Source organism: Tursiops truncatus, chromosome 20, assembly GCF_011762595.2.
Source record: "Tursiops truncatus isolate mTurTru1 chromosome 20, mTurTru1.mat.Y, whole genome shotgun sequence".
Classification (NCBI taxonomy): domain Eukaryota; kingdom Metazoa; phylum Chordata; class Mammalia; order Artiodactyla; family Delphinidae; genus Tursiops; species Tursiops truncatus.
In genome coordinates this window covers 50,606,894-50,630,133 of record NC_047053.1, presented here as the reverse complement: position 1 = coordinate 50,630,133, position 23,240 = coordinate 50,606,894, and the positions used below count along the sequence as shown (strand labels likewise).

Here is a 23,240-nt window from a genome sequence, read left to right as displayed (position 1 = left end):
TCCCGCTCCCCAGAAGTTCTCCTTTTGGGAATCACCCAAAGCACCCAAAGCAGTTTGACACGTGGCTGATGGCTTCTCTTCCCTTGAATGAGAACGTTCACCAGTTACACAGTGTCTCCGAACCAGTAGAAGCCAGTATAAATGAGTAAGTGATTACAAAGCACAGGTGGATGGGGTGGGGACTGGCTGCAGCCTCAGAAGGGGATCATCTCTCCCCTCACAAGTACCCAGGTTGGGGGATAGGGCGCTGGAGACCAGGCCAGAGCCCATGCTGGGCCCAAACCAGAGCTGGTGTCAGCGGGAGCCTATGGAAGGTTCCTAGCCACGGTTCTCCATGTGGCTGGCCTGGTCCAGACTCACCACAGAGGACAGAAGTAGCTGGACTGTCGGGTCACATGACAGGAGCTGAGCGGACCGCACATGTTGTGTAATACCCAGCAGGCTGCGCCCTGTGGTAAGCCCTTCCTGCCAGGCTGGAAATGGATGGGCTGGTCTGCTCCCCACCCCTTCCTCAGGTGAAAAGCCCTTTGCAAACCTATAATTACTCTATTTAGTGAAGATGTCAATTTCTCTCTTTTGGGTAATTTGTTTTTTCCCTCCTGGGTAATTTTAAAAAATGGAAACCAGCTTTCTTTGCAGGGGCCTCTGCCGGATGAGTCAAAGACCAAAAAGTCTACAGAATCAGGTGTCGATGACCTCAGCAAGAGTGTTTTCGGTCCCACCACGACAAATGCTTATCTGGGGGAAACTAAGTTCCTGGTATGTGTTCAGTTGGTAGCACTGGGGAGGTAAGGAATGCTAGAACGAAGGTTCTGTAGCCAAGTAAGGACACGGTTCCCAGAGTTTTCCTACCCAGCTGTGGTTAGCAAAATAACAGCCCCCCAAAGACGGCTGCGTCATAATCCTTGGGACCCATGAATACGTTACCTTATATGGCAAAAGGGATTTTGCAGACGCTATTAAGTTACGGCTCTTGAACGGGGAGATGATCCTGGGTTAGCCAGGTGGGGCCAATGTCATCACAGACAGGAGACCCTGTAAGAGGGAGGGAGAAAGGTCAAAGTCAGAGATGTGACAGCAGAAGCAGAAGTCAGACAGAGACCTGAAGATGCTGTGCTGCCGCCTTCGGAGGTGAAGGAGGGCGTCCTGAACTGAGGAATGCGGGTCTCTAGAAGCTAGAGCAGGAAGACAGCACAGCCCCGTCAATCCGTTTTAAACTTCTGACCTTCAGTACTGCAGGATAATAAAGTGGTGCAGCGACAGGAACCCGGTGCACTAACACAAAACTCACCTTTGTTCTTCCGAGGCCTGGGGAATAAACGCACCTGCTCAGGATGCCAGAGATGCCATAAGCCAAGGTATGAGGTAAGATCTGAAAGTCAAGGTAGCCGGGGCAGTGTGCAAGCCTGGGCAAAGCCACCCGGCAGCCAGCACAGATATAAACAATTCCTCCCAACAGCGGAGGCGGGCAGGTCCAGCTCCCAGACACCTTTCCTGCGACACCCACACGAGCGTGCACTGTTGTCCTCTTTGGGGACACCTAGTATTGTTAGATTTTTTTTAGTTTAAAATGGATACCTCCATTCACACTAGAGTCCTGATAACTTATTGGTTTTCCCTCCCAGAGTAATTTGCTTTTGAAAAAGAACATGCCCGACAGAAGAGAAGGCAGACCCTAAAAGAACACATCTCAGCCAGACCTTTCACAGGGAAGAGGGCCGTGTGACGATGAGGGCAGAGTCTGGGTCAAGGAACACCAGAGTTTGCCAGCCAACCACCAGAAGCTAGGAGAGCAGCCTGGGACAGACTCCCCCTCACAGCCCTCCAAAGCAACCGACCCTACCAACATCTTAATCTTGGATTTCTTGAGAACAGTGACACAGTAAATTTCTGTTAAGCCACCCAGTTTGTGGCACCTTGTTGCGATGAGCCCAGGAAACTAATACAAATGCCTTCAGATGCCGGGCAAGCATCTGAAATGAGTGAAGCGGGTGAGGCTCGCAGGCTTCCACGGGGAGGGCTGTGCCCGCGAATTCCCCTGAAAGGGATGTGTCCCTCTCAGCAGGCCTGCGGGTGGGGGTGTGTGGCAGGCAGAGCCCAGAGGCCCAGAAGAGACTTTGGTTCCCAGCCCTGGCGAGGACACCCGTGAGGAGAAGTAGGCCACGCAAGAGGTCGAGTTAGGCTCCCTCCACCACACCCAGGGTGGCTGAACCGCCGCAGGGACAGAAACCCGTAACATTCCCTGCAAGAAGCCAAGAATCTTGTGTGACCGGTCTGCTCTCCTGGATATCCATGTGTGGCACACTCAATGCCTGGCACGGTCACCAGGATCTCAGAATGGAAAACCACATCTGGGGCTGTCCCAGAACACAAGTCTTAAAAACAGTTTGCAGGACATCCCTGCAAACTGCGGTCCGGTGGTTAAGACCCCACGCTTCCAAAGCAGGGGACACGGGTTCGATCCCTGGTCGGGGGGCTAAGATCCCACATGCCGCGCGGCGCGGCTAAAACAACAACAACCAAAACCAACCAAACACAAAAATACATTAAAAAAACAACAACAACACAGTTTGCAGGGCTGGATACCTCCCTTCCCCTGCCCTTGCAGCCTCCCAGGCAGAAAGGACTTGAGGTCAAGGGAGGCCTCGAGGTCCTCCAGTTCAACTTGGGAGCTGAAAACCTCAGGAACAGGTGAGATGACAGGAAGCCTCTCCTAATAAAAGCAAGTCATTTGCCGTCTGGCGGCCTTGGCTCCAAGTTTCCGGAGAGCCGGGCCAGGCCCCGTGAATGCCTGCTTTCTTTCTCTGAAGAAGAAAAAAAAACGGGGGTTCTCAGGTGTGTCCACCTGGGAAGGCTGCCCTCAAGGAGGAAGGAGGGTGGCTGGGGGAGATGGAAAGGCAGTCTCTTTCACCTGGGAGACAGGTGTTACCTGCGGGTTGGCGATCAGCACAGATCAAGCCTGACTCCAGAGGCCCTTGGCCACAGCAGCTAGTTGCTTAATCAGAACCTGGATGATGAAGCCTGGAGAGGGCTTCGGGTTGCTTCCTCTTTCCCAGGGAGACCCAGCAGCTGGGTTACTGGGGCAGCTCTGTGGCAAGCAACCCACCCGGCCGACAGATACTCAGAGATCAGCTAGAAGCCTGGGGTCAGCTGGGCCTCTCAGCCTGGGGGTTGGGACCTGTGTTTGCTTCTCAGCTCTGTCGGGAACTGGTTCCGTGGCTTAGGCGAGACCCTTCACCTCTCAGGGTTTCAGTTCCCCGTTATCAAAGGGGCAAAGCATCTTGCTTTTGCTCAATCTTGTCTCTTGGGCCAGGGACGCTGATGAGTGTTTCTGGAGATGAAATAAAGCTCTTTAGAGAGGGGCTGGAGGGCGGTGTGGGCCTGGAGGGAGGCAGCCTGGAGGGTGGAGGTGACGGACAAGAATGAGGAGGGCAGAGCAGGGACCGTGGGGGTGGGGGCGGGGGCGAGGCCGCTGGGAGGACAGAGCAGCCATTGTGCAGACTGGAACCGGGGCCAGAGGGCTCGGCCCTTCACCTCCCTCCCGCTGGGCCCCCGGAGGCCGGATAATGAACCCAGCAGGCTGCTCCGCCTCCCTCGTCGCTCGGTTTCCAGTCAACCCCGCCCCCGTCCGGCCCCACGACCCCAAGGGCTCCAGCCCGGGGCGCTGGGAGGCGGAGGGACCCAGTGGCAGGTGGGCTTTCTCCCTGCGGACTCCTGCACAGCCGGGTCTTCCTTTCCCGAGGGCCTCAGTTTCCCACCAGACTCCAAGGTTTAAGGCAGCGGCTTTTCAGGACTGATGGAAGTGCCCTCCCGAGCGGGGGAGAAGGGGGAGGCTGCCCTGGCGGTCTCCGCAGCACCCTCCCTCCAAGACTGAGATCTCGGGGAGCACCCCGCCCGCGTCCCGCGTCTTCTAGGCGCCAAAGCCCCGACTTTGACCGGAGTCCTGGCAGGAGGAGAAGGCAGGCGAAGGGGGAGGAGAGGGATCGAGCCCCGGCTCCCGCAAGGAGCCCCCTCCTCCCGCAGGCGCTTGAGTCTCCGCGTCGCGTGACCGCGGCACTGCGGCTGCAGCGCCGCGCTCCCCTCCTGGCGCCGGATTCCTGGGGGTTGCGGGTGGGGGCCTGTAGGTTCAAGATCAGACCTCAGCGGACACCCGCCGCGGCCCTGCGAGAGGGCGATGCCGCCCCGCCCCCGCTTCCTCGCCCGGTTCCTAGTTTCGCATGGTTTCTCGACCCGTGAAAGCGTCGCTGAGTCACCTTCCCGGAACACGCTCGGGACGCTCAGGACCCAGCCAGGGCTGCCCGGGGGCCACGCAGGACGGAGGTGGCCACCACCCGGACGCGTGCCAGGCCAACGCGTCCCAGCCTGCGCCTCCCCTCTACGTGGGGACACTTGGGCCCCGCCCTCCTCCCCTCCCAGGTGTTGGGAAACGGGGCCGGGCCGCCTGGGTCCTCTGTAAGAGATGCGGCGGAGGCGCGCCCGAGTTACCGGGGCCGCAGAGACCTGCCTCTTCTCGACTTGAGGCGATGGGAAGAGAGTTGTGAGCGGGTGTCGGTGGGGGCAGGTGTGGGCGCGTGAGCACTTTGCAGCCTGGGCCTGTACCACCTCAGCCTCCTACAGCCGTTTGGTTTTTCCTAACTTTGGCCCGACCTGGTCAGGTCGCCAAGTCCGCCTTGGTAACTTCCTCCTCTGGGTCGCCGCCAACAGCCCCCCAGGGAGTTTACTCGAGTTGGTCGCGGACAAGTTCAGGTCAGACACTTACTTGCCGGTGATATGTTTATCACACAAGCACCGATACACGAGTCCTGGGCCCGTTTGCATCTTCCCACTGAGCCGGTGGAGGCGGCGGAGGACACGCCCCCGATGCTTGGCTGCCCAATGCGGATGGGGACCCCTAGGCCTGTTTACACCGCCGAGCTCCTCTCGGGTGCGTGGGCCTGGATCGCCCGCTGCGGAGCAGCTTCTCTGGCCTAGGCGAGCCTCGACGTTGTCCTCTGTGAAAAAGATCCAACTTTTGAGGTTCTTGACAAGGATCCCCCCTCTGGACCGCATCCCCCCGCGCAGGTCGCCAGCCTTCCCCGGGACCGCTCGCCTGGCTGCCTCAGGCTCGGTGGCTGCGCTGCAGAGCTGCCTGGTCGGGAGGCTAAAAATAACTCTGGGGGAGAACTGGAGCGGCTGGAGAGACGCCCCGGCACGGAGCGGGGGGCACCCGGCGGGATCTGGGCCTCGAAATCCGGGTGGGATGGGGCGGAGCGCGCGAAGCGGGCGCTGCTTGCCCGGAGCCGGGAGCGGGGCCAGTTCTGCCAGGAGACTCCGGGGCGGAAGGTCGCAGCGTCCAGGGACAGCCGAGGGTCTGCCCGGAGCCCTGAGCCACGTGTGCCCGGAGTCCCACCCGGGGGCCGCTCCGACTTTGGGCGCCGAGGCGAGATCGCGTGAGGCCCGTGCCTCGGCCTGCGCTGCGCGTTCACCGTCGCGCGCCCGGGACGCTGCGCTCGCGGCGCGCCGCTCGTGGCCGGGCCTGGGGCTCCGCGCCTCGCCAACGGCCTCCACCTCGCCTGCCGGGCTGCGGCGCCGCCTTCCGCCGGTCGCCTACTCCCAGCGTCCCGGGACCCAGGCAAAGGGCTGCGCGTGGCCGAGCCGTGGGCGCTGACCGTGCGGGGGGCGGCGCGGTGAGGCCGGGGACAGGCGGGCTCCAGCTATGCAGGGCGCGGGGTCCTCCCCCGCAAACGCGGGGAGCGCGGGGCGTGGCCAGGCCCGGGGGCGAGGCACAGGTCCCTCCCCGAAGTTGAGACAAAAGTTTGAGGCTGGAGACAGCGAGGCCGTGCGGTCAGCGTTTGCCCGGCGCTCCAGTTGTCCCTCAGATGCGAGGCTGAGCCAGGGACGAGCTGCGTTCAGCCCTAGGCCACTGTGGGGAACGGAGGTGGCGCTTCCCCAGCAAAGCGGACCGACTGGGTAGGGCTGGCCGCCCGCCCTGTCCTCTCGCCGTGCGTGGCTCCTGGGCGGTCGGGGGAACTGCCGTGCACCGCATGGCCTCCGCGCCCACTCGGCTGCGGCCGAGGGAGGCGGCGGCTGGCGGCCGGGCTCCGGCTCAGCTCTTGCGCGACTCCGGCGCTGCTCCCACGAGCGCTGCGCGCGGCGCCGCAGAGCCTGGTCCTTAGAGGCGCGCGCGGCGACTCCGGCCGCTCCGGAGCTCAGGGTAGAGGACACGGCGACCCGGCTGTTTCGGGGCGGGGATCGCTCGCCCCGAACTTCGCGCCCTGCGATGTCCACTCACGTTCTGGGATTTTCACGCAACTGGACTCCCCTCCTCCTGGCAGCGCCCAGGGGGTGAGGACTTGATCCCCCGCAGAGAGCCACGGGGCTCTGAATCATCGTCGGGCCGGAACCCGAGGCCCCAGGAAAGAAAGCCCCTCAGGAAGAGACCCTTTGCCTCTGGGGGTGGGAGCTCAGTTCTAGGACGGGAGCGCCCTTGGTGGCACTGGACCTCGGCTCTCAGGACCTCTCGGAAAACTAGGCGATGCCGGAGGCGCGGCTTCCCGCGCGTGGTCCCAGGACCTAGCAGGGCGCCCCCCACCTCAGGGGGCCGCTGCGGACTCCACCAGCAGTGTCTCCTCTCCCCCAGATCCGGCAACCGCAGGGAATGACACGGGTGCCCCTACAGCCCCGGCTCCGGGCGGGGAGGGCGAGCCCCACAGCCGGCACCGAGACGCCCGCCTGGGCAGGACCGATAAGGAGCTGAAGGCAGGAGCCGCCGCCGCGGACAGCGCCCCGACAGCGCCGGGGACCCCCTGGCAGCGGGGGCCACGGGTCGAGGTTATGGATGCAGGTTTGTGGGGGCCTGGCGGGGAAGGCCTGTGGGGGGATCCCTTCTCTCTCGAGAGAGAGGAAGGTTGGCCCGAGTCAGGTGAACAAAAGAGGCTGGGGACGCCCGAGAGAAGCACTTTTCCCGACGAGACCGGAAGCGGGCCGAGCCTGAGCCAAGCCAAGCTGGCCGGGTGAGGAGCGCGGGGCTGCCGCTGGAGCTCCCCACCGCTGGAGGCCGCTGCCTCTGGTCAGACTCTGTTGGATCAGTTACCCGTGGGTTTCAGGCACAGCGTTTCCACCCCAGTCCCCCTGCTGTGATCGTCAGCCCCCTAGTGGCCGGTTCGGGTTTGTCTTTACAGCGGGCGGCTCCCGGAACCCGCTCCCGAGGCCCTGCCGAGTGCTGGTGCTGTTAAATCCGCGCGGGGGCAAGGGCAAAGGCCTGCAGCTCTTCCGGAGCCACGTGCAGCCCCTGCTGGCCCAGGCCGATGTCTCCTTCACGCTGACGCTCACTGGTGAGTGTTTCCCCGCGGGGATGCAGGGAGCATCCCCAGACAGGGACCCCCCACCCCCCACCGCAGCCCCCGCCGTGATAGCCGCGCTGGTCTCTCCGCAGAGCGGCGGAACCACGCCCGGGAGCTGGTGCGGGCGGAGGACCTGAGACGTTGGGACGCGCTGGTGGTCATGTCTGGAGACGGGTTGATGCATGAGGTGAGGCCCGCACCGGGAGGCTGGGCCTGGGTCGTGGGGGTGGGGTGCTTCCCAGGCTGAGGCCACCTGCGCTCCAACAGGTGGTGAACGGGCTCATGGAGCGGCCTGACTGGGAGACCGCCATCCAGAAGCCCCTGTGTAGCCTCCCAGCCGGCTCTGGCAATGCACTGGCCGCTTCTGTGAACCATTATGCCGGGTGAGAGCCCAGGGCCACAGTGGCCCTCTGTTTCCCCTTAGTGCCGCCCTACTGCCAGGCTTTCTTTTGTAAGTTACCATGCCCAGGGGTAACTTCCATGCCCTCTTCTCTGGAGCCTCGGCCCCTCCGTCTGGGGCCCTCTCCGTGACTCCAGCTGCTGCCTCCACCTGCTCCATCTGTCACTCCTGCCAACTCCCTAGGGACTCAGTGTCACTTCGCCCGCCCCAACTCCCCAGGAGGAGGAAGGGGAGGACGTGTGAGGGCTCCTGCCCGCCCCATCTGACTTCTCCCTCTGCAGCTTCGAGCAGGTGACCAATGAAGACCTCCTGACCAACTGCACCCGGCTGCTGTGCCACCGGCTGCTGGCGCCCATGGATCTGCTGTCCCTGCAGACAGCCTCCGGGCAGCGCCTCTTCTCCGTGCTCAGCCTGGCTTGGGGTTTCATCGCTGACGTGGATCTGGAGAGTGAGAAGTTTCGGCGCCTGGGTGAGATGCGCTTCACTCTGGGCACCTTCCTGCGCCTGGCGGCCCTGCGCACCTACCAGGGCTCCCTGGCCTACCTCCCTGTAGAAACGGTGGTCTCCAAGATGCCCCCCTGCCCCGCTCGGGACCAGCAGGCCCAGCAGGGCCCTGTGGACGCCCACCTGGTGCCCCTGGAGGAGGCAGTGCCCTCTCACTGGACGGTGGTGCCGGAGCAGGACTTCGTGCTGGTGCTGGCGCTGCTGCACTCACACCTGGGCAGTGAGATGTTTGCTGCACCCATGGGCCGCTGTGCGGCCGGCGCTATGCATTTGTTCTACGTGCGGGCAGGTGTGTCTCGGGCCACACTGCTGCGCCTCTTCCTGGCCATGGAGAAAGGCAGGCACATGGAGTGTGACTGTCCCCACTTGGTGTACGTGCCCGTGGTTGCTTTCCGCCTGGAACCCAAGGACAGGAAGGGTGTGTTTGCTGTGGACGGGGAACTGATGATCAGTGAGGCTGTGCAGGGCCAGGTGCACCCAAACTACTTCTGGATGGTCAGTGGCTGCAGGGAGTCCCCACCCTCTCTGGAGCCACAGGCCTCACCCAGCTGGAGGCCACCTCCAGCGGAGCACTTATGACTCCGCGGGCCTTGCCGTGCCTTAGTCTGTCTACTTGGTTTACTCTGAGCTTAGGCCCCTCCCTCCCACCCCAGGGACTGGAGGGCCTGTCCACAGCTCACGTGGCCGGTCGGGAGGAGGAGGAAGACTCCTGGAGAAGGCTGGGAAGGATGGCTCTGCCCACCAAAGGCCAGGATGAGGTGCTGGGCTAGGACCGTGGAGGCCACCGTGTTTGGTTTTGGGAGCCCCGGGAGCCCCACCCCCTGAATCAAATCCAAATAAAGCAACTTTCCCAGCCTACTGGTCTTATCCTAGGGGTTGGGGAGAGTGGGGTCTTGCTTCTTCCAGGGCTCTAGAATTTAACATGATGCCCAACGGTCCCTCCTGGATGGGGCAGTGCACATGCTACTGGCCCCTGGGAAGTCATTTTGGTGGTGGGCACAGGATCAGAGCTGGTCCCGGCTGCTTTTGTAGGGGTGGGGCCCTGCCCCAGTGATGACTGTGCCACATCTGGCCTGGAGCCAACTGCCTCTTCGCACAAGCAGGAAGACTGAGGCTCAGAGCGAGTGTGTCTTACCTAGGGCCACACGGCCAGCGAGTCTCAGCGGAAAGAGAAAACGCCTCCGAGTTAGGCGCACTGGGGAGAACGGGCAAGGAGCAACAGAGGTCCAAATGGCAGGCAGCTGGAGGAACCCGTCCTTGTGGGGGAGTGGTGGGCGGGGGGTTAAAAGGAAGCAGCAGGGAGGGGCAGATGCTACCCGCTCAAAGCGGGGCACCCTTTTGGCTTCAAGCCCAGGCCAGGTGCTGCCGAGTCAGCTCCCCCAGCACCTGGAAGGAGCTGAACCGGTGCAACTGGTCAGTCACGGGCCCCTGGGGGCCACGGCTACCGCTGACGCACTGCTGAAAGGCAGCTCTTGAGGAACAGGACATGGGCCCTGCTCGGAGGCGAGAGCACCGACCCACTGAACTTCTAGACCCTCATCTCCCGGCCCCCGTGAGTCCCCCGGACGGGCGGCGCGGAGGCGCAGAAGCAGGCTGGGAGGGGAAGGTGCCGCTGCCTCGAGCCTCCCCAGCAACAGGGATCTTTCCTTCCCCTGGGGAGGGTGTGTGAGGTGCCCCCGAGGGGAAGAAAGGCGACAGAGCCGGATGGATGGCAGAGGCAGGTTTAATGGTGCCACCTTGTCTTTTTTGTACATTGTAATGAGCCAAACAAAAAAAAAGTGCAAGTAAAAAAAAAGTTTAATCACACCGCACTTTATACAGGTATCTTAAGCAGTAGGCATTCACATCTCCACATGAACAACGCACCGGGGAAGCGCAGCCCCGGCGGCAGTCACCCGGGGTGATCCTCGAACAAGACACCGGCTCCGGCCCCGCCCTTCCCCGCGCTGCTGCCGGCCGCCCGCGCGGTTGCGGCAGCGCAGGTGTGGAGCCAGCGTAAGGCGGACAAGACGCATCATGCTTTGGCTTCTTATTTTGTCTTTTTTTTCTAGTAAGAGTTAATATCTTTGCTTTTGAGATTTATTTTCTTTCAATCTTAAATATTACATACATACACCAAAATTACACAGCTGCGATGTGCTCAACAGCATCCTACTCAACTGGAGCTTCACATTATCAAACGCTTAGAAAACTTGTAAACCTCTGGGCCCGTCTCTGCGAGGGAGGAGCCTGCGGGCCGCCTCTCTCCCGCATTGAGCCTGCAGCTTGTAAGTGAAGGGCTGACAGGCCTCGCTCTCATCCTCCGGGAGAGAGGGCTGGCTCGCTGTGTTCAGGGAGCTATATGCCGCCTCCCAGCGTTAGCATTTGATAGTGGGAGGGGCACAGTCTACAGGAGGGGCCCTCGCACTTGCCCTGGCCTTGTCTGTGCTGCGGCCTCCGGGGGCCCTGGGATGGGGCTGAGCAGGGGAGCAGATGCACAAGGCCCCGTGGGACAGGAAGAGCAAGGCACCTACAGCTGTTTCCTTCCCAGCAGCTCCCTGGTCCTCACTCCATGTCAGCGTGTGAGGGCCACCACCTCTCCTGGGGGTCACCCCGAACCCAGCCTGGTCCCAACCTCTCTTAGAGAGCGAGTTCAACAGGCCCGAAGGCTCTCCTGTGCAAATGGGCCAGAGCAGAGCCAGGAGTCTGTGACGGCAGCTACAACTCCCAAGGGAGAGTGTTGACGCTGGGACACGAGGGAGGAGGCGGTTGGTGGTGGCAGCAGGAGGGCCTGGGACACTAGGAAGCTACAGTGGGACTGAAGAGGACAAAGGGGACCGGGGCACCGCTGGAGCAACCCACACTTCATGCAAGGCACATCCACTCGTCCCACGGGTCCGGCCCCGCGGGTCCGCACACACCTGGGCCCCGAGTTCTCCCGCGTCAGCCCCCACGAAAGGCCCACCTCCGACCTGAGGTGGAGATGGCGAGGGAGGAAGTGCTGGGACACCCTGCCTGGGGTGACAAGTGGAAAATCAGCAACAGGGTTCAGATTTTCTTTGCCACGCGGACCCCTCTTGCTGGAAGATTGCTTGGGAACAGAAATGGCAGCATCTCAAGAAACTTCCTGCACTTCAGCATCAAACTCACCTTGGGAAGAAAAGGGCAATGGGCAGGGCTTGCACTGGGGACGGAGGAGGAAAGGGAAGAGGGGAGGTTCCAGGGGAGGGAGTGAGCAGGCAGCAGCTGGCCTCTCCCCGCGGCGGCGCTCCTTCCTCCAGGGCTGGCTGACTACTTGTCCTCCAGGCTCTCGGGCATGCCCGCCTCCATCAGAGCGGCCCGGAACTGCGTCAGGACCCCCCGGATGCTCTTGATGAAACCCTTAGACAGCGGGAAGAGGGGGAAGCCGATGTCAGGGTAGCCACTCTTCTCAGGCAAGAAGCTCCGGTAGCTCTTTCTCCGCTTCTTTGGTTTGACACTGGGTGGCACTGAGGCGTCAGGCGCTGCCTCCGAAGTCTGGTCTGTGCGGTCCCTGCTGGCTGAGGCCAGGCCCTGCGCGCCGCCCTCCGAGTCTGAGCCCTGGGAGGCCTCTCCAGGGGCCAGCCCTCCGTCCTCAGGTTCTTCTCGGCCGTAGTCTGAGAGCTCAGCCACAGCTGGCGGCTCTGGCGAGCTACTGTCCTTGGGAAGCCCGTTGGGCAGCGCTTGGGCCCTCTCCAGCAGGGCGTGGGTTTCCAGCCAGGACTCAATGCGGTTCACCAGCCGCCAGCCGCCAGTACCGAAGTGCTGCCGGATCTCCTGCTCGAAGACCTCGGGCGGCCGCCGCACCAGCTGGGTCATGGACTGCACCACGCGGATGAGCGCCATCTCGTTGTAGCAGCGACTGTTCTCATAGCCCTCCTGTAGGCCGCGGTCGCTGTCAAAGCCGGCTTCGTTGTAGTACGGTTCATTCACCAGGATTAGACCTGCGGGAGGAGAAGCCCATCAGGCCCGCCCGACCTCAACCCCCGAGAGGAGGCCAGAGCTACAGACAGGAGGTGGGGGACGCAAAAGCCAGAGTCACTGTGCCCTCCGGCAGCCCTGTCACCACCCCCGGCCCCGCCCACCGTACCTTGGATGGAGATGAGCACCTGGAGAAGGCTGGATTTGCTCGTCCACCTCTCTGTCCCCTAAAACACACACACAGTGCCATCGATCAACTCTGTCCCAGACACTTGTCCAGACTGGCCTCCCCCAGTCCTGACCAGGTGCCGGCACCGGACCCACCTTTCCAATCCAGGTGCCCAGGAGGCTGACGCACACCTTCCCATTGTCATACAGGTTGGGGTTCAGACGGCCACTGCACTGGGAGAGGTAGCAGAAGTGGGGGGGCACGGCTGGGTAGATGTTGGGGAGCTGGATGTCAAACAGGTAGAGGCCGTCCTCGTAGGGGGTGCGAGTGGGGCCCTTGATCAGGGCCGAGAAGAGGTCCTAGAGGAGGGAGGGAGGGAAGGCTGAGGTTGGCGGCGGGCTTCCACACGGGGCAGCTGGATGTGATCTTTTCCAGGGCGCTGTGCGGCTCCAGCAGGAGCAGCCCCCTGGGACTCCAGACACTGCCCACAACAGAGAAGCTAAACGCAAACATCTCTGTGCAGACCTGCTTGGCATCTTTTAACTCCCGGCACAAAAAGAATTTTCCAAGCCAGTTTGTATCCTACCAGGTTTTTTCCTTATAAATCATTACTTGTAAGTTGCAGTCCTCAAAACAGCCCCCCACCCCCAGTGAAGCAACAATTACAACCCATCAGAAGATGAAAGAACATCCCAGGATGGCAAGGCTGCACTTGCTTTTAGGGAACTAGAAGGATCAGAGGAACTGAAGTCGGGGAAAATGCTGGGAGACCACTAGAAACTCAGGCTGTAAGTCATCGAGGAGACTCTCCACAGACACCAGAGATCCACACTGACTGTCGGGGTTGGGGGGACCATCGCCAGGGCAACGTGCCGGGTGAGCAACGAGCTGAGAGCCGGCTAGGGCCCAGGACGAGCTGGTGACGGAATCCTCGCGTGTGCTTGGGACTGGAGCCACTCTGTGGGCCTCAAGATAACACACGATTTCCCTTTCCCTTGGAGTGAGATTTGGGTAGAAAGCGAACAGAAGAGTTCTTCCACCAGCAGAGCTGAGATGGGCTGGAATTTTCAAAAGGAATTTTACTAAAACCCAAGGAAAACTAAAAGCATCATCAAGAACCTCGAGCAGCCCTGACCACGCACGTGCTCCTGGCCCTGCCCTGGGGTTTCTGGCCACCTGCAGGCCCATTTCAACAGTGCCTCTCTTTGTGGTCCCTTTCCTTTGGCCCCTTCCTCCAGGCCTGGGCTGGAGCTGAGGCCTCACTCGGACCCAAATTCAGTGTCTCACATGGTGCCTGGCACACAGCAAGGCCCAGTGAAGGTCTGCTGAACAATAAGGTGGCAGATGGACCACGCTCGCTCATTCCTGGAACAAACAAGGAGGCGCTCACACGCCTCCACCAGCATGACTCAAAACACGGGGCCCAGGTCACAGAGAAGTGGCAAATGGAGTGTGACGTGGCCACGGGAGGCTATACTGTCCTGTAGCTAAAAAGCAATGACCTACATCAGTAGGTCTCAAAAATTACCCTGTTGACTGAAAAAAAAACAAGGTATAGATGATGCGTATGATGATGTGCTATTCGTGTAGAAGAAATCCTACAGGATAGGCTGGTTTATGGCGATGCACGAACTCGTAGACACAGAAGTAAATCACCAAGAAGGAGACCCATGAAACTCCTGAAGTCATGGCCCCTGGGGGCAGGGTGAGGATTGGTCAAAGGCAACTATGACTTTTTCTAAAATGTTCTAATTTTTCAAAAAACAAGAGAAGAGTCAGGTGATCATTACAATCTTAAGCTAACTTTTAAAAGGACGACCATCTGGTCTAGACGCACGCGTGGGACTCTTGCCAGCCGTGCGGCTCCCCCGGCGGAGCCTGTCCTGCCCCGTAGGGAGTCGCCGAGGCTGCAGCCTCTCGGGCGCCCGGTGGTCCCCAGGCCCGGCCCGCACCCGGCTACTTGCCATTCTGTCCTCGAAGGTCTTGACCATGATGCCGTCGGGCAGCGAGGTGGCCAGCAGGGCCATCTCCTTCCGCACCGTGCTGAAGAACTTCTTGGCTTCTGGAGGCTGGAACTCAATTTTCTTAAAAGAGTGATTTGCTAGAGGGGGAAAGAGAGTGGTCAGTTCCTCAGGGCGAGGCCTGGGAACTCCACCTGGAGGTGCGGCGGCCGCTGGGAGCGCTCCCCCGACAGGTGGATGAACCCACATGCTCCCTGCCCTCCTCTTCTGGCATGGGGACTGATGCCCAGGCCAGGGAAACGGCTCCCCGGCCCTGGGCGGCAGCCAGGGGCCAGCCACCTGGCCTCCAGATCTGGAACACACACGGGGCGAACTCACAGGGCGCGAACTCCAGCACCGAGAAGACCTCGCCCTTGGCGCTGGTGAAGGTGACCCCGGGCTTGCCGCCGCACTGCTGGCAGAGCACCGGGGTCTCGCTGGGCCACTCGGCCTTCACAGGCGACTGCCCCTCGGGCTTGTCCTCCTTGCGCTCAGTGTCTGGCACCGCCTCCATCTTCTCCTCCTCTGCGATGGCCACGTTGTCCAGGGTCTTCTTGAGGTTTTCCTGCAGCTTCTTGATGTCGTCCAGAAACTTCTTCTCCCGCGTCGGCTTCTCCGGCTCCGCCGTGGGGGAGGTGGGCGAGCCCGTCAGAAGCTGCTCCACGGTCATGTTCTTGAGGCTCTCCAGGATCTTGATGGCCTCTTTCAACTCCCGGAAGCTCTTCGGGGGCCCATCCTTGCCCGCCTTCTCCATCAGCCCAGCCACAGGGGTGGCCATGGCCACGGCTCCCTGGATGGCGGCCGTGGCAGCCTCCTCGCTGATCACCACTCCCTTGTCCTCCTCGGGGGCCGCTGGCTGCTCGGTGGCTGGGATGGGGGGCTCCTCTATCTTGGGGTGCTCGTCCTCCACCAGCCCATTGTCCGTCTCCCAGCTGTCACTGTCATCCTCCCACTCATCCGAGGACGCCCCACTGGTGCTGCCTTCCACCGAGTCATAGTCTGACTCCTCGATCTCAGACTCGATGTTGTACAGGTGCTGGTGGGGGAGATGGGGCGCGGGCCATTCAGGGGCGCTCTGCCAGGACCCCAACCCTCAGAGCTGATGGCGCCCTGAGGCCTCGGCAGCCACGCCACCCTTCCTCCCTTTCCTGCGCTGGCCTCCGCAGCTGGGCCTCTGTGCTTGGTGGGCCCTAGGCCCCTGAGAGGCACCTCCGCTGCCCCAGCCCCACCCATGGGCCCAAGGCCCAGCCAAGGCCTGTTCCAGCCTCCTGGCCGCTGAGTGCACTTGGTCAGCGCGGCCGTGTCACAGCCTGTTCCCGCCCCTGGAATGGCCTCCTGGACGAGGGGTGAGCCCCTTCCCCACCCCACGTTGGTGCCAGGAGAGGGGAGCTGGGGTGTGAGCATCAGCTCAAACAAGGGAGCGAAGAAACAGCGTCAAAAACAGCCCTGCCGCTCAGAACCCATCTGCTTTCTCTCCCTGATCTGTGAAAGTTTTCCTAGAAGTGTTGGTGTGAAGGCTCTGTTTCTTAAAGGAAGCAACCCGTGTTTTCTTACCACAGTGGACGGGGATCCAGGCAGATCTGGGAGGTCTGAGAAAATCTACACACGACTGGCAATCCAGCTGTAGGCTGCCTCTCTGCTTTCCCGACTCTCTCACCCCGGGGCTCTGGGTGTAACACTGCCTTTCCTTTCCCTGAGACCTTCCTCCCCCAAAGCAGACTCCCTGGCCAGGAAGATCTGAGCTCCCGGCCCGGCTGCCACGGTCTGGAGCCGCGAGGTGGGCTCTGCAGGGGCTCACCTGGGGCAGGATGATGGTCTTTGAGTTATCAGCCCACACCACCTCCACCTTGCTGCTGACGTCCACGCGGGCGACCTGGCCGACCGACGGCTGCAGGGCAAATGGGACAGGGTCAAAGGTGCAGCTCCCCAAGGGTGAGGGCAGGGGCAAGGCCATGAGAACAGAAGGGATGTGGGCACCAGCCAGAGACCACCGTGAGTACCTCGAGCACGGGACCCTTTGGTTGAAACACCCCCAATGCTCACTGTCCACTGAGCCCCCCACTCACTCCCTTCCTGCTCACAGCACCCTGGTCTCTCCGGGCTTCCAGCCTCGGGACTCTCGTCCCCACTCTTCCTCTGCCTGGAATCTGCCCAACCCCACCCCGTGTCCCCACTTGGGCTCCAGGGCGCAGCTCAGACGCCACCTCCCCAGGCCTCTCCTGTGCTCCTGTAGCGCCTGACACCACGCTCGTGGCGCGGAGGACAGGAATGGGCTTCTCTAATAGGCCCAGGGAGCAGCTGTGTGAACGAGGCCTGAGCCCGGCAGGCAGGTGAGTCCTCGTGCAGGTGCTCGGACTGAGCGGCCCCACTGCCGGCAGCCGCTCTCCTGGGGAAGGCGCTTGGGGTGGACACGCAGCCCAAAGGACTTGCAGGCCTTGGCTCCTGGTGCCACCTGGTGGCACCATCATGTACTGCAGCTGACGCACAGGCCAGGGCGCACGTACCTCATCCTCCCTGTGAGGCCCTCCATCCTCAGTGTTGCCAATTCGGATAACAATATCGGTCGTGCGGAACCGAAAGTCAGGGTGATCGGCAATGTCGTAGACGCTCACATCTTCCTCCTCTCCAATCAGCTGGGAAAGGATGGGTGGTCGTGAGCCCAGGGGCCCTACATCCAGCCCACCAGAGCCCACCCTGAAGGAAACGTGGGGGCAGCACACGCTCACCTCCACGTCGTCCCCACTCGGCCGCAGCTTGAACCACTTCACCATGCAGGTGCGGCCCACGTGGTCCCCAGACTGCACCACGCCGTAGACAGCAGGGTCCGGACAGCTCTGGACTGGGGACCCAGCGGGGGGGGGGGGGCGCATGACTAGCTAAGGCACCCTGGTGGTGCCACCCGCCACCCACCCACCCACCCACTGCACGTCAACCACAACGGGGCCCAGAACCCACTGCTTCCCTGGCTCGGTCAGTGCAGGCCAGAAAGGCTCCCCGAGTCTTCAGAAGAGTGAGCCACCATCCAAGGGGAGTGTCCTTGATGCCCAGACCTCTCGCCCCTTCTTCCCAAGCCCCACCCGGCGCTACCTCGCTTGTCCACCACGAAGTCTCCAGGGCAGAACTCATTGTTGTCCAGGTGGTGCACAGGGAAGAGGTCGTTGGAGCGGACGTTGCACTCCACGGAGCCGTCCTGCCACATCACGTCTGCTGAGGTCATCGTGGTCACCACCTCCACCGCCACCCTGCAGGGCAGGACCAGTGAGGAAAGGGCAGCTACGCTCTCTACCCACCGCCCCACCTCGCGGGCTTGGTAACCTGAAACCCTGAGCATCAGGCAGCAGGGAAGAAACAAGTCTCCCCACCAGGCATCTCCTCCGGGAAGGGGCCCCCGTCCCGCCCTCTCCCACTCCCAGATCCCTCCTTCCCACCCGGCCAAGCCCAGGCACCCAGGTCATCTCGGCTGGGCGCCCCTGAGCCTTCGTGGGGCCTGCAGACCATGAGCGCGCCCACGAGCACGCGAGCCTGGGTGTGCATGCGTGTGGGGGCGGGGCGGGGGCAGGACACCCGGCCGGGAAAGGGAGGCGCCCCTGAGCTCACCTGTCCCCCGGCTTGAAGTCCCGACTGATCTTATTCTTCTTCCTCTTGTGTTTCCGCTTTAAGTTCTTGATGGACAAGGGGATGCTCTTCTTGCGACCTGCGCCGCTGCCGCTCTGGGAGGAGGTGGTGGAGCTGGCGGAGGAGGTCACCGAGCTGCTGTCGTCTGTGTCGTCGGCGGCCTCGTCATCGGCGTCCTGCTCGGCCGAGTGCAGCCGGTCGTCCCCGCCCTCCTTCAGCAGGAAGGGGGGCAGCTGCTCGCCCCCCTCGTGGGCCTCTTCGGGGCCCTCGTCCTGCATCTCCACGGGGCTGGCAGACCCATCGGGCGTCTCCTCGGGGCTGGCGGACCCTGCTTCGCTCTTGGCTTTGGCCGCCCCCTTCTTGCCTGTGTCCTCCACGGAATGGTCCCTGGAGCACCGAGAGTCCGGGGAGCAGGACATGATCCTCACAACCTGCTTCTTCAGGAGGCGCTTCACCTGCGGGGAAGGAACGGGGAGGGTGGGCGCTGTGGAGAGCCGGCTGACGCGGCCGGACCCCAGGCAGCTCGGTCTGAGGGGTGACAGCTGTACACACCTAACTGGCCTGCAAGGGTCATCAGGGCTGCCCCCCAAGGCCTAAAGCACAGACCTTCCTGCTGTGGAAATGGCTCCAGGCCAGTTCCTCAAACGCCCGCCAAGCCCCAAGCCCGAGGACATACCTTCTTGGCCACAGAGCCCTCCCCCTGGGCGCAGTGTTTTTCTGGACATTCACAGGCAATCCTGGCCGGCTCTACCTTGGCTGGGAAGACATACAGACAGCGCTCCCCGAGCTGCCGCTGAGCATGGTCAAAGCATCCGAGACGCTTCACCCTGGGAGGGGAGGGAGGAGAGGCAGGGGCTGGGCCAGGGGTTTCTCAGCCCCGCGCACCCGTGCCCGCGGCCCAGAGACTTGCTTGGGGACCGCCCCTGGGGGCGCTGGAGCGGGTGGCGCAGTGGAGCCGCTCACCTGCCTAGGTTTTCCTGGGTGATGACAGAGGGCGGGGGGCTGACGCTGTCCGTGCCCCCCGGACAGAAGCTCTTGGTAATCCACGTGACCTTCAGCTCCACAACCTGCACCTGGGGGTGGCGGGCGGGACAGGGCCACGGTCAGCAGGCTCTAATGCCCTCTCTTTAAGCAGCTGTCCGGAGCCCACCTGCCCCCAGAGCAGGAAGCAGGTCCTCATCACGGGGCAGCACCAAGTCTGGACACCCCCAGAACAGGCCCAGCCCAGGGGTCACTCACTGCGGCCTCCTCACCTCCAGTCAGGGCCCAGAGGACCTGCCACTCTCCACCCTCCCACCTTGCTCGGCCCGGGTTCCCTTGGTCCTCAGAGCAGCCCCGCCCCAGATGAGGCAGCGGGGGCGGGAGATCCAGGGCCTCCCCCCCCGTCCCGCCCCCACCCCTACCTCTTCGACCAACACGCGGAACTTGCTCTTCGTGCTGAGCACGGGCTTGACCCCTGACAGCCACTGGACACTGGAGAAGATCTTGGCAGGGCCAATGAGCACCTGGCCTGGGTAGAAGCCGTAGGAATCATCAAAGAAGAGACCCTGCAGGATTGGGGGCCAGAGAAAAGTCCCCGTGAGCACTGCCTCCTCAGGGGAGGGCGCTCTCCATACCCGCACCCCCTGCTCTGTGCCTGGCTCCCGCTGGCCCCGCGCCTCCGGCTCCACAGCCCCTAAGGCTCCGGAGCAGCACCTCCCAGACCTCAGGTGCATACAAGTCACCAGGGATCTTACTGAAATGCACGTCTGCCCCATTCTGCTTCCAAGCCCTCAGGCCACAACAATGCTGCTGGTGCAGGGGAGGCACTGTAAGGACTGAAGCTCCAGAGGACAGGGGTCCCCAAACCTGCTTAATCACACACACTCCCCTAGTATTCTTATTGACAAACTGTGTCATGTACTACTGTTCTAAGATGTCAATTGCAGTAAAATACTGCATACGCTCTAAGAAAACAGGAGATTTAAAAAGGATGAGATACAAAGTTAACAAAATGCAAAGAAAGGTCCTACTGCTTTCTGCCCACACCCAAACTTCTATACCTTTGGATACACACCGCCCCTTTTCTAGGAAAGCAACGGCGCAGAAGCAGTGGTTAGCCTGGGCCAGCTCCAAGCTCTCTGCTGAGAAGTCCCTCCTGCACAGCCCAGGGGCTGAGGAACATGAGATGAGGGGCCCCCCACCCCCCAGGATCCTTGGGTGGAGCCAACGTACAGAGTCGCTGACGTGCGGGCAGACATCGTAGAGCTTGGCACCATCCTCTGTGTTCATGGAGCACCTGCAACAGGGCACAGGGGCTTGGTTGGCACCCGACACAGTGCCTGAGTCTTAGGGGAGGCGAGGCAGCCAGGACCCCTTGTGGTGCCGGTCAGGATCTAAAGGGCTTGTCCAGAGGTGTCAATACGTCCGCCCCCCCCAAAATAGGCAATTCATCCTCCGCCCACACCTCAGCCCCTGCACTGGTACAAGGAACTCTCCTAAAACAAGCAAGACTCTACCCCCAGATCTGAGCGTTCACCACCATTAAGGCGCCTAAAATAAAGCATCAGCTCCTCTCGCGTGTCCTGAACGATCATGCGGCTCTCCCGAAGCCACGGCGCAGCCTAGACCAGAAACTGAGCCAGAGAACCAGGCCGGGCTGACAAGACCAGCCCAGGGTCAGGTCCTGAGACTCGGGGCCCCGAAAGCCTGCAGGCCCTGGCACGGCCCTCGAGGAAGTGAGACAACAGCCCCTGCCCCCCTTCCCGGGCTGCCCCGCTTCGCGGGCCGCCCCACCGGACGGGCTCCTCCGCGGGGAGATCAACAGCCCCTGCCCCCCTTCCTGGGCCGCCCCGCCGGACGGGCTCCTCCCGGACGGGCTCCTCTGCAGGGAGGTCAACAGACCCTGCCCCCCTTCCCGGGCCGCCCCACCGGACGGGCTCCTCCGCAGGGAGGTCAACAGCCCCTGCCCCCCTTCCCGGGCCGCCCCGCCGGACGGGCTCCTCCCGGACGGGCTCCTCCGCGGGGAGATCCGCACCTGGCGCCGTTGGACAGCTTGAGGATGATCTGGTTCTTCAGGTCGTAGACCTTCCCCAGCCAGCAGTCATAGGCGATGTAGTCCCCATACATGAAGGGCTGCAGATCAGGGGGACAGGGCCGTGAGAGGTGGCCGATGACACTGGTGTCCAGGGCACCAGTTCCTCTTGGCCGCACAGACAGGTCCGACCTAATAGCTGCTGCAGCAGGCTTTCCCCCGAGAGTCCAGCTGCACCCCAGCTCCCCTCCCACGCAGAGGCAGAAGCTTGACGGCGTCCCAGGGACACAGGACACGTAAGTGAGAGCGGGCTGGGGAGGGTGGTTATACAGACGAATAAGTAAAGTGATTTAAGCAAATAAATAACTCAACTGAGGATATCGAGAGCCAAGTCTCTCACTACTGGGGACGGCACTCACTGATACAGGAACAGGGAGGGCAAGAGAGGAGGGACCTGAGGAGCTGGACTGGGGCTGGAAGGATCAAGACGAACCCATACATCTTACACACACAGAACAGGCACGGACGTATTTAGACGTGTGTGTGTGTCTACCTATGTACACATACATGTATTCCCCCGTGTTGCCCTGAATAGGGCCTAGCAGCGGTTAGCACACCCAGCGTGCATCAGACCTTGGCTTTTGAAATACCATTTTCTGAAAGGAACCAGGGCTCCCTGAAGAAACAGCTGACTCTAGGCTGGATGAGAAAAAATACAAGATGGAAAGAAAGTGTTTAAAAAAAAATGGTGGGGATATGTCAAAAGGACGCACATGTCAGCTTGAAGGGGATCCGACTGGCCAAACGTGGGATCATTCAAGCAACAAAACAAATAATGACAGTAATAGGTTATCACCAACTGAATAAAACAGGAATCTCTGCATCCATACTGATGTAAAAAATGAATAAATAAATGGGACAGAAAGTACAGCTCTTCCATACAGCAGATGCCAAACTGATAAAAACAAGTAGGCAACGATGGAGTCATAAAATCCCCATTTAGCAGCCACCGGAGCGCTGGCCGATTCAGCTGGGAATTGTTAATGGAAGCTAAGGCTGATGTACGGGGGTTTGAGAAGTACCGGGTTATTGACACAATCCCGGAATATCTCCCCACAAAGCTGATACAATCGCTTCCAACGGGGTGAATGCTGACTTTACGGTGGGGAGGCATGGCAGAGCCCCAGACGACTGGGGAGCAAACGGAATGTCCCCACCCTGCGGCCGCGGGACGTTCCGGGCCAGCGAAGAGCTCAGCGGCACTTCCGTGGCAGTTGTGCCAAGAACGCAGGGCCCCAGGCTGGTCACGGGCACTGTCAGATGGCCCCACGCTCAGGGTCACCCGGGATAAGGAAGACAAAGCAAGAGTGGGGAACCTCTCCAGACTGGGGGAGATCAAAGAGCTGACAATTCTTGTGTGTGCTCCTGATGGAATCCTGGGTCAGAGGGGAAAAAGGAGATTGTTGGGACAACTGAATGAGGTCTGTGGATTGGACAGTATTGGGTCAAAGTCCTTGCTTGGGGCTTTGAATGGTGGTTAAACAGCAGAGTGTTTCTGTTTTGGGGAAATACACATTGTAGTACTTAGGGGTCATATAGCATCATACCTGTAGTTTGCTTTCAAACGTTTCAGAAAAGGGGAGGGGAGAGAGAGAGGGAGAGAAGGCAGTGGGGGGAGTGAGAAAGAGAGAGCGACAGAGGAGTACAGAGAGGTGGGGAAGGCGGGAGGAAAGGCGCCGGAGCTAATGCAGCGAAGCGTCGCCAGCTAAGGAGCCCGGATGTTGCAGGGGATAAAGGTACCTACAACTTTTCAGTAAGTTTGAGATCATTAAAAAAGTAAGCTGAAAAGAAATTTGTTCCCAAAAAAAGCATTAGAGGAGAAGGGAAACCAGCAGTCTGCTGGAGACGTAAAGCTGTGTCCTGACCTCGCGTCTCAATGGCTGACTCACAAGAAGCATGGTCAGGCTGCAGGGAGCGAGCTGACTGCTGCGCTTGGCCGCCCGGCCTGGAAAGGTGCCGCGGAGAGAACCAGAGCCCCGAGACGGGAGGTCAGCAGGGGTGGCAGGCGGGGCGGGCTCACCCAGATGTGCTGCAGGTCCTTGCTGTTGACGGGGTAGACGATGCAGTTGGTGCCAATGAGCTTCACGGCGCAGTCGATGTTCACGTCGATCACCGTGCCACACTGGCTGTCCTGCGGGGGAGAAGGCATCCAGGTCCCGGCAGGCGCCCCGCGGGGCCACCCGGCAGACCCGGCCAGGACATGCCCCAGGCCACCCCCGCCCCCAACCCTGCCCCACCA

General features: G+C 61.4%; 3 protein-coding genes across 15 annotated transcripts in view; 1 reads left to right on the top strand and 2 right to left on the bottom strand.

Moving 5' to 3' along the window:
- PRPSAP1 (phosphoribosyl pyrophosphate synthetase associated protein 1) overlaps nucleotides 1-4,898 on the bottom strand; it is a 51,995-nt gene extending 47,097 nt beyond the window's left edge. For 6 of the 11 annotated variants that reach the window (XM_073797853.1, XM_073797859.1, XM_073797854.1 and 3 more), the window contains exons 1-2: nucleotides 4,760-4,897; nucleotides 928-4,118 (exon numbers count right to left, since the gene is read on the bottom strand). The gene's annotated coding sequence lies outside the window, so the exon portion shown is untranslated. Of the gene's footprint in view, nucleotides 1-927; nucleotides 4,119-4,253; nucleotides 4,701-4,759 lie in introns of those variants that run through there. The other 5 variants (XM_073797858.1, XM_073797855.1, XM_073797860.1 and 2 more) reach the window with 5 other exon arrangements.
- An 892-nt stretch (nucleotides 4,899-5,790) lies between these two features.
- On the top strand, nucleotides 5,791-9,082 carry SPHK1 (sphingosine kinase 1). Of its 2 annotated transcripts, none has more exons than XM_019938772.3 (6): nucleotides 5,791-5,949; nucleotides 6,620-6,823; nucleotides 7,161-7,313; nucleotides 7,415-7,509; nucleotides 7,590-7,705; nucleotides 8,004-9,082. In XM_019938772.3, the coding sequence occupies exons 2-6, from the start codon at nucleotides 6,814-6,816 to the stop codon at nucleotides 8,803-8,805; spliced, it is 1,176 nt and encodes a 391-aa protein (XP_019794331.1). In that variant the 5' UTR covers nucleotides 5,791-5,949; nucleotides 6,620-6,813; the 3' UTR covers nucleotides 8,806-9,082. The 2 variants fall into 2 exon arrangements, with proteins under 2 accessions (XP_019794331.1, XP_004314665.2); XM_004314617.4 differs by lacking the exon at nucleotides 5,791-5,949 and adding an exon at nucleotides 5,985-6,324 and having other exon boundaries at nucleotides 6,603-6,823.
- An 851-nt stretch (nucleotides 9,083-9,933) lies between these two features.
- The window catches only part of UBE2O (ubiquitin conjugating enzyme E2 O), a 56,453-nt gene continuing 43,146 nt past the window's right edge, over nucleotides 9,934-23,240 (bottom strand). For both annotated transcript variants that reach the window (XM_033848582.2, XM_033848583.2), the window contains exons 3-18: nucleotides 23,022-23,132; nucleotides 20,945-21,042; nucleotides 20,143-20,206; nucleotides 19,332-19,475; nucleotides 18,892-19,001; nucleotides 18,605-18,755; nucleotides 17,911-18,383; nucleotides 17,401-17,555; nucleotides 17,040-17,152; nucleotides 16,818-16,946; nucleotides 16,112-16,201; nucleotides 14,653-15,349; nucleotides 14,278-14,414; nucleotides 12,469-12,672; nucleotides 12,314-12,371; nucleotides 9,934-12,167 (exon numbers count right to left, since the gene is read on the bottom strand). In XM_033848582.2, coding sequence (XP_033704473.1) covers nucleotides 11,497-12,167; nucleotides 12,314-12,371; nucleotides 12,469-12,672; nucleotides 14,278-14,414; nucleotides 14,653-15,349; nucleotides 16,112-16,201; nucleotides 16,818-16,946; nucleotides 17,040-17,152; nucleotides 17,401-17,555; nucleotides 17,911-18,383; nucleotides 18,605-18,755; nucleotides 18,892-19,001; nucleotides 19,332-19,475; nucleotides 20,143-20,206; nucleotides 20,945-21,042; nucleotides 23,022-23,132 — 3,405 coding nt within the window. In that variant the 3' untranslated portion in view covers nucleotides 9,934-11,496. The remainder of the gene's footprint in view (nucleotides 12,168-12,313; nucleotides 12,372-12,468; nucleotides 12,673-14,277; nucleotides 14,415-14,652; nucleotides 15,350-16,111; nucleotides 16,202-16,817; nucleotides 16,947-17,039; nucleotides 17,153-17,400; nucleotides 17,556-17,910; nucleotides 18,384-18,604; nucleotides 18,756-18,891; nucleotides 19,002-19,331; nucleotides 19,476-20,142; nucleotides 20,207-20,944; nucleotides 21,043-23,021; nucleotides 23,133-23,240) is intronic.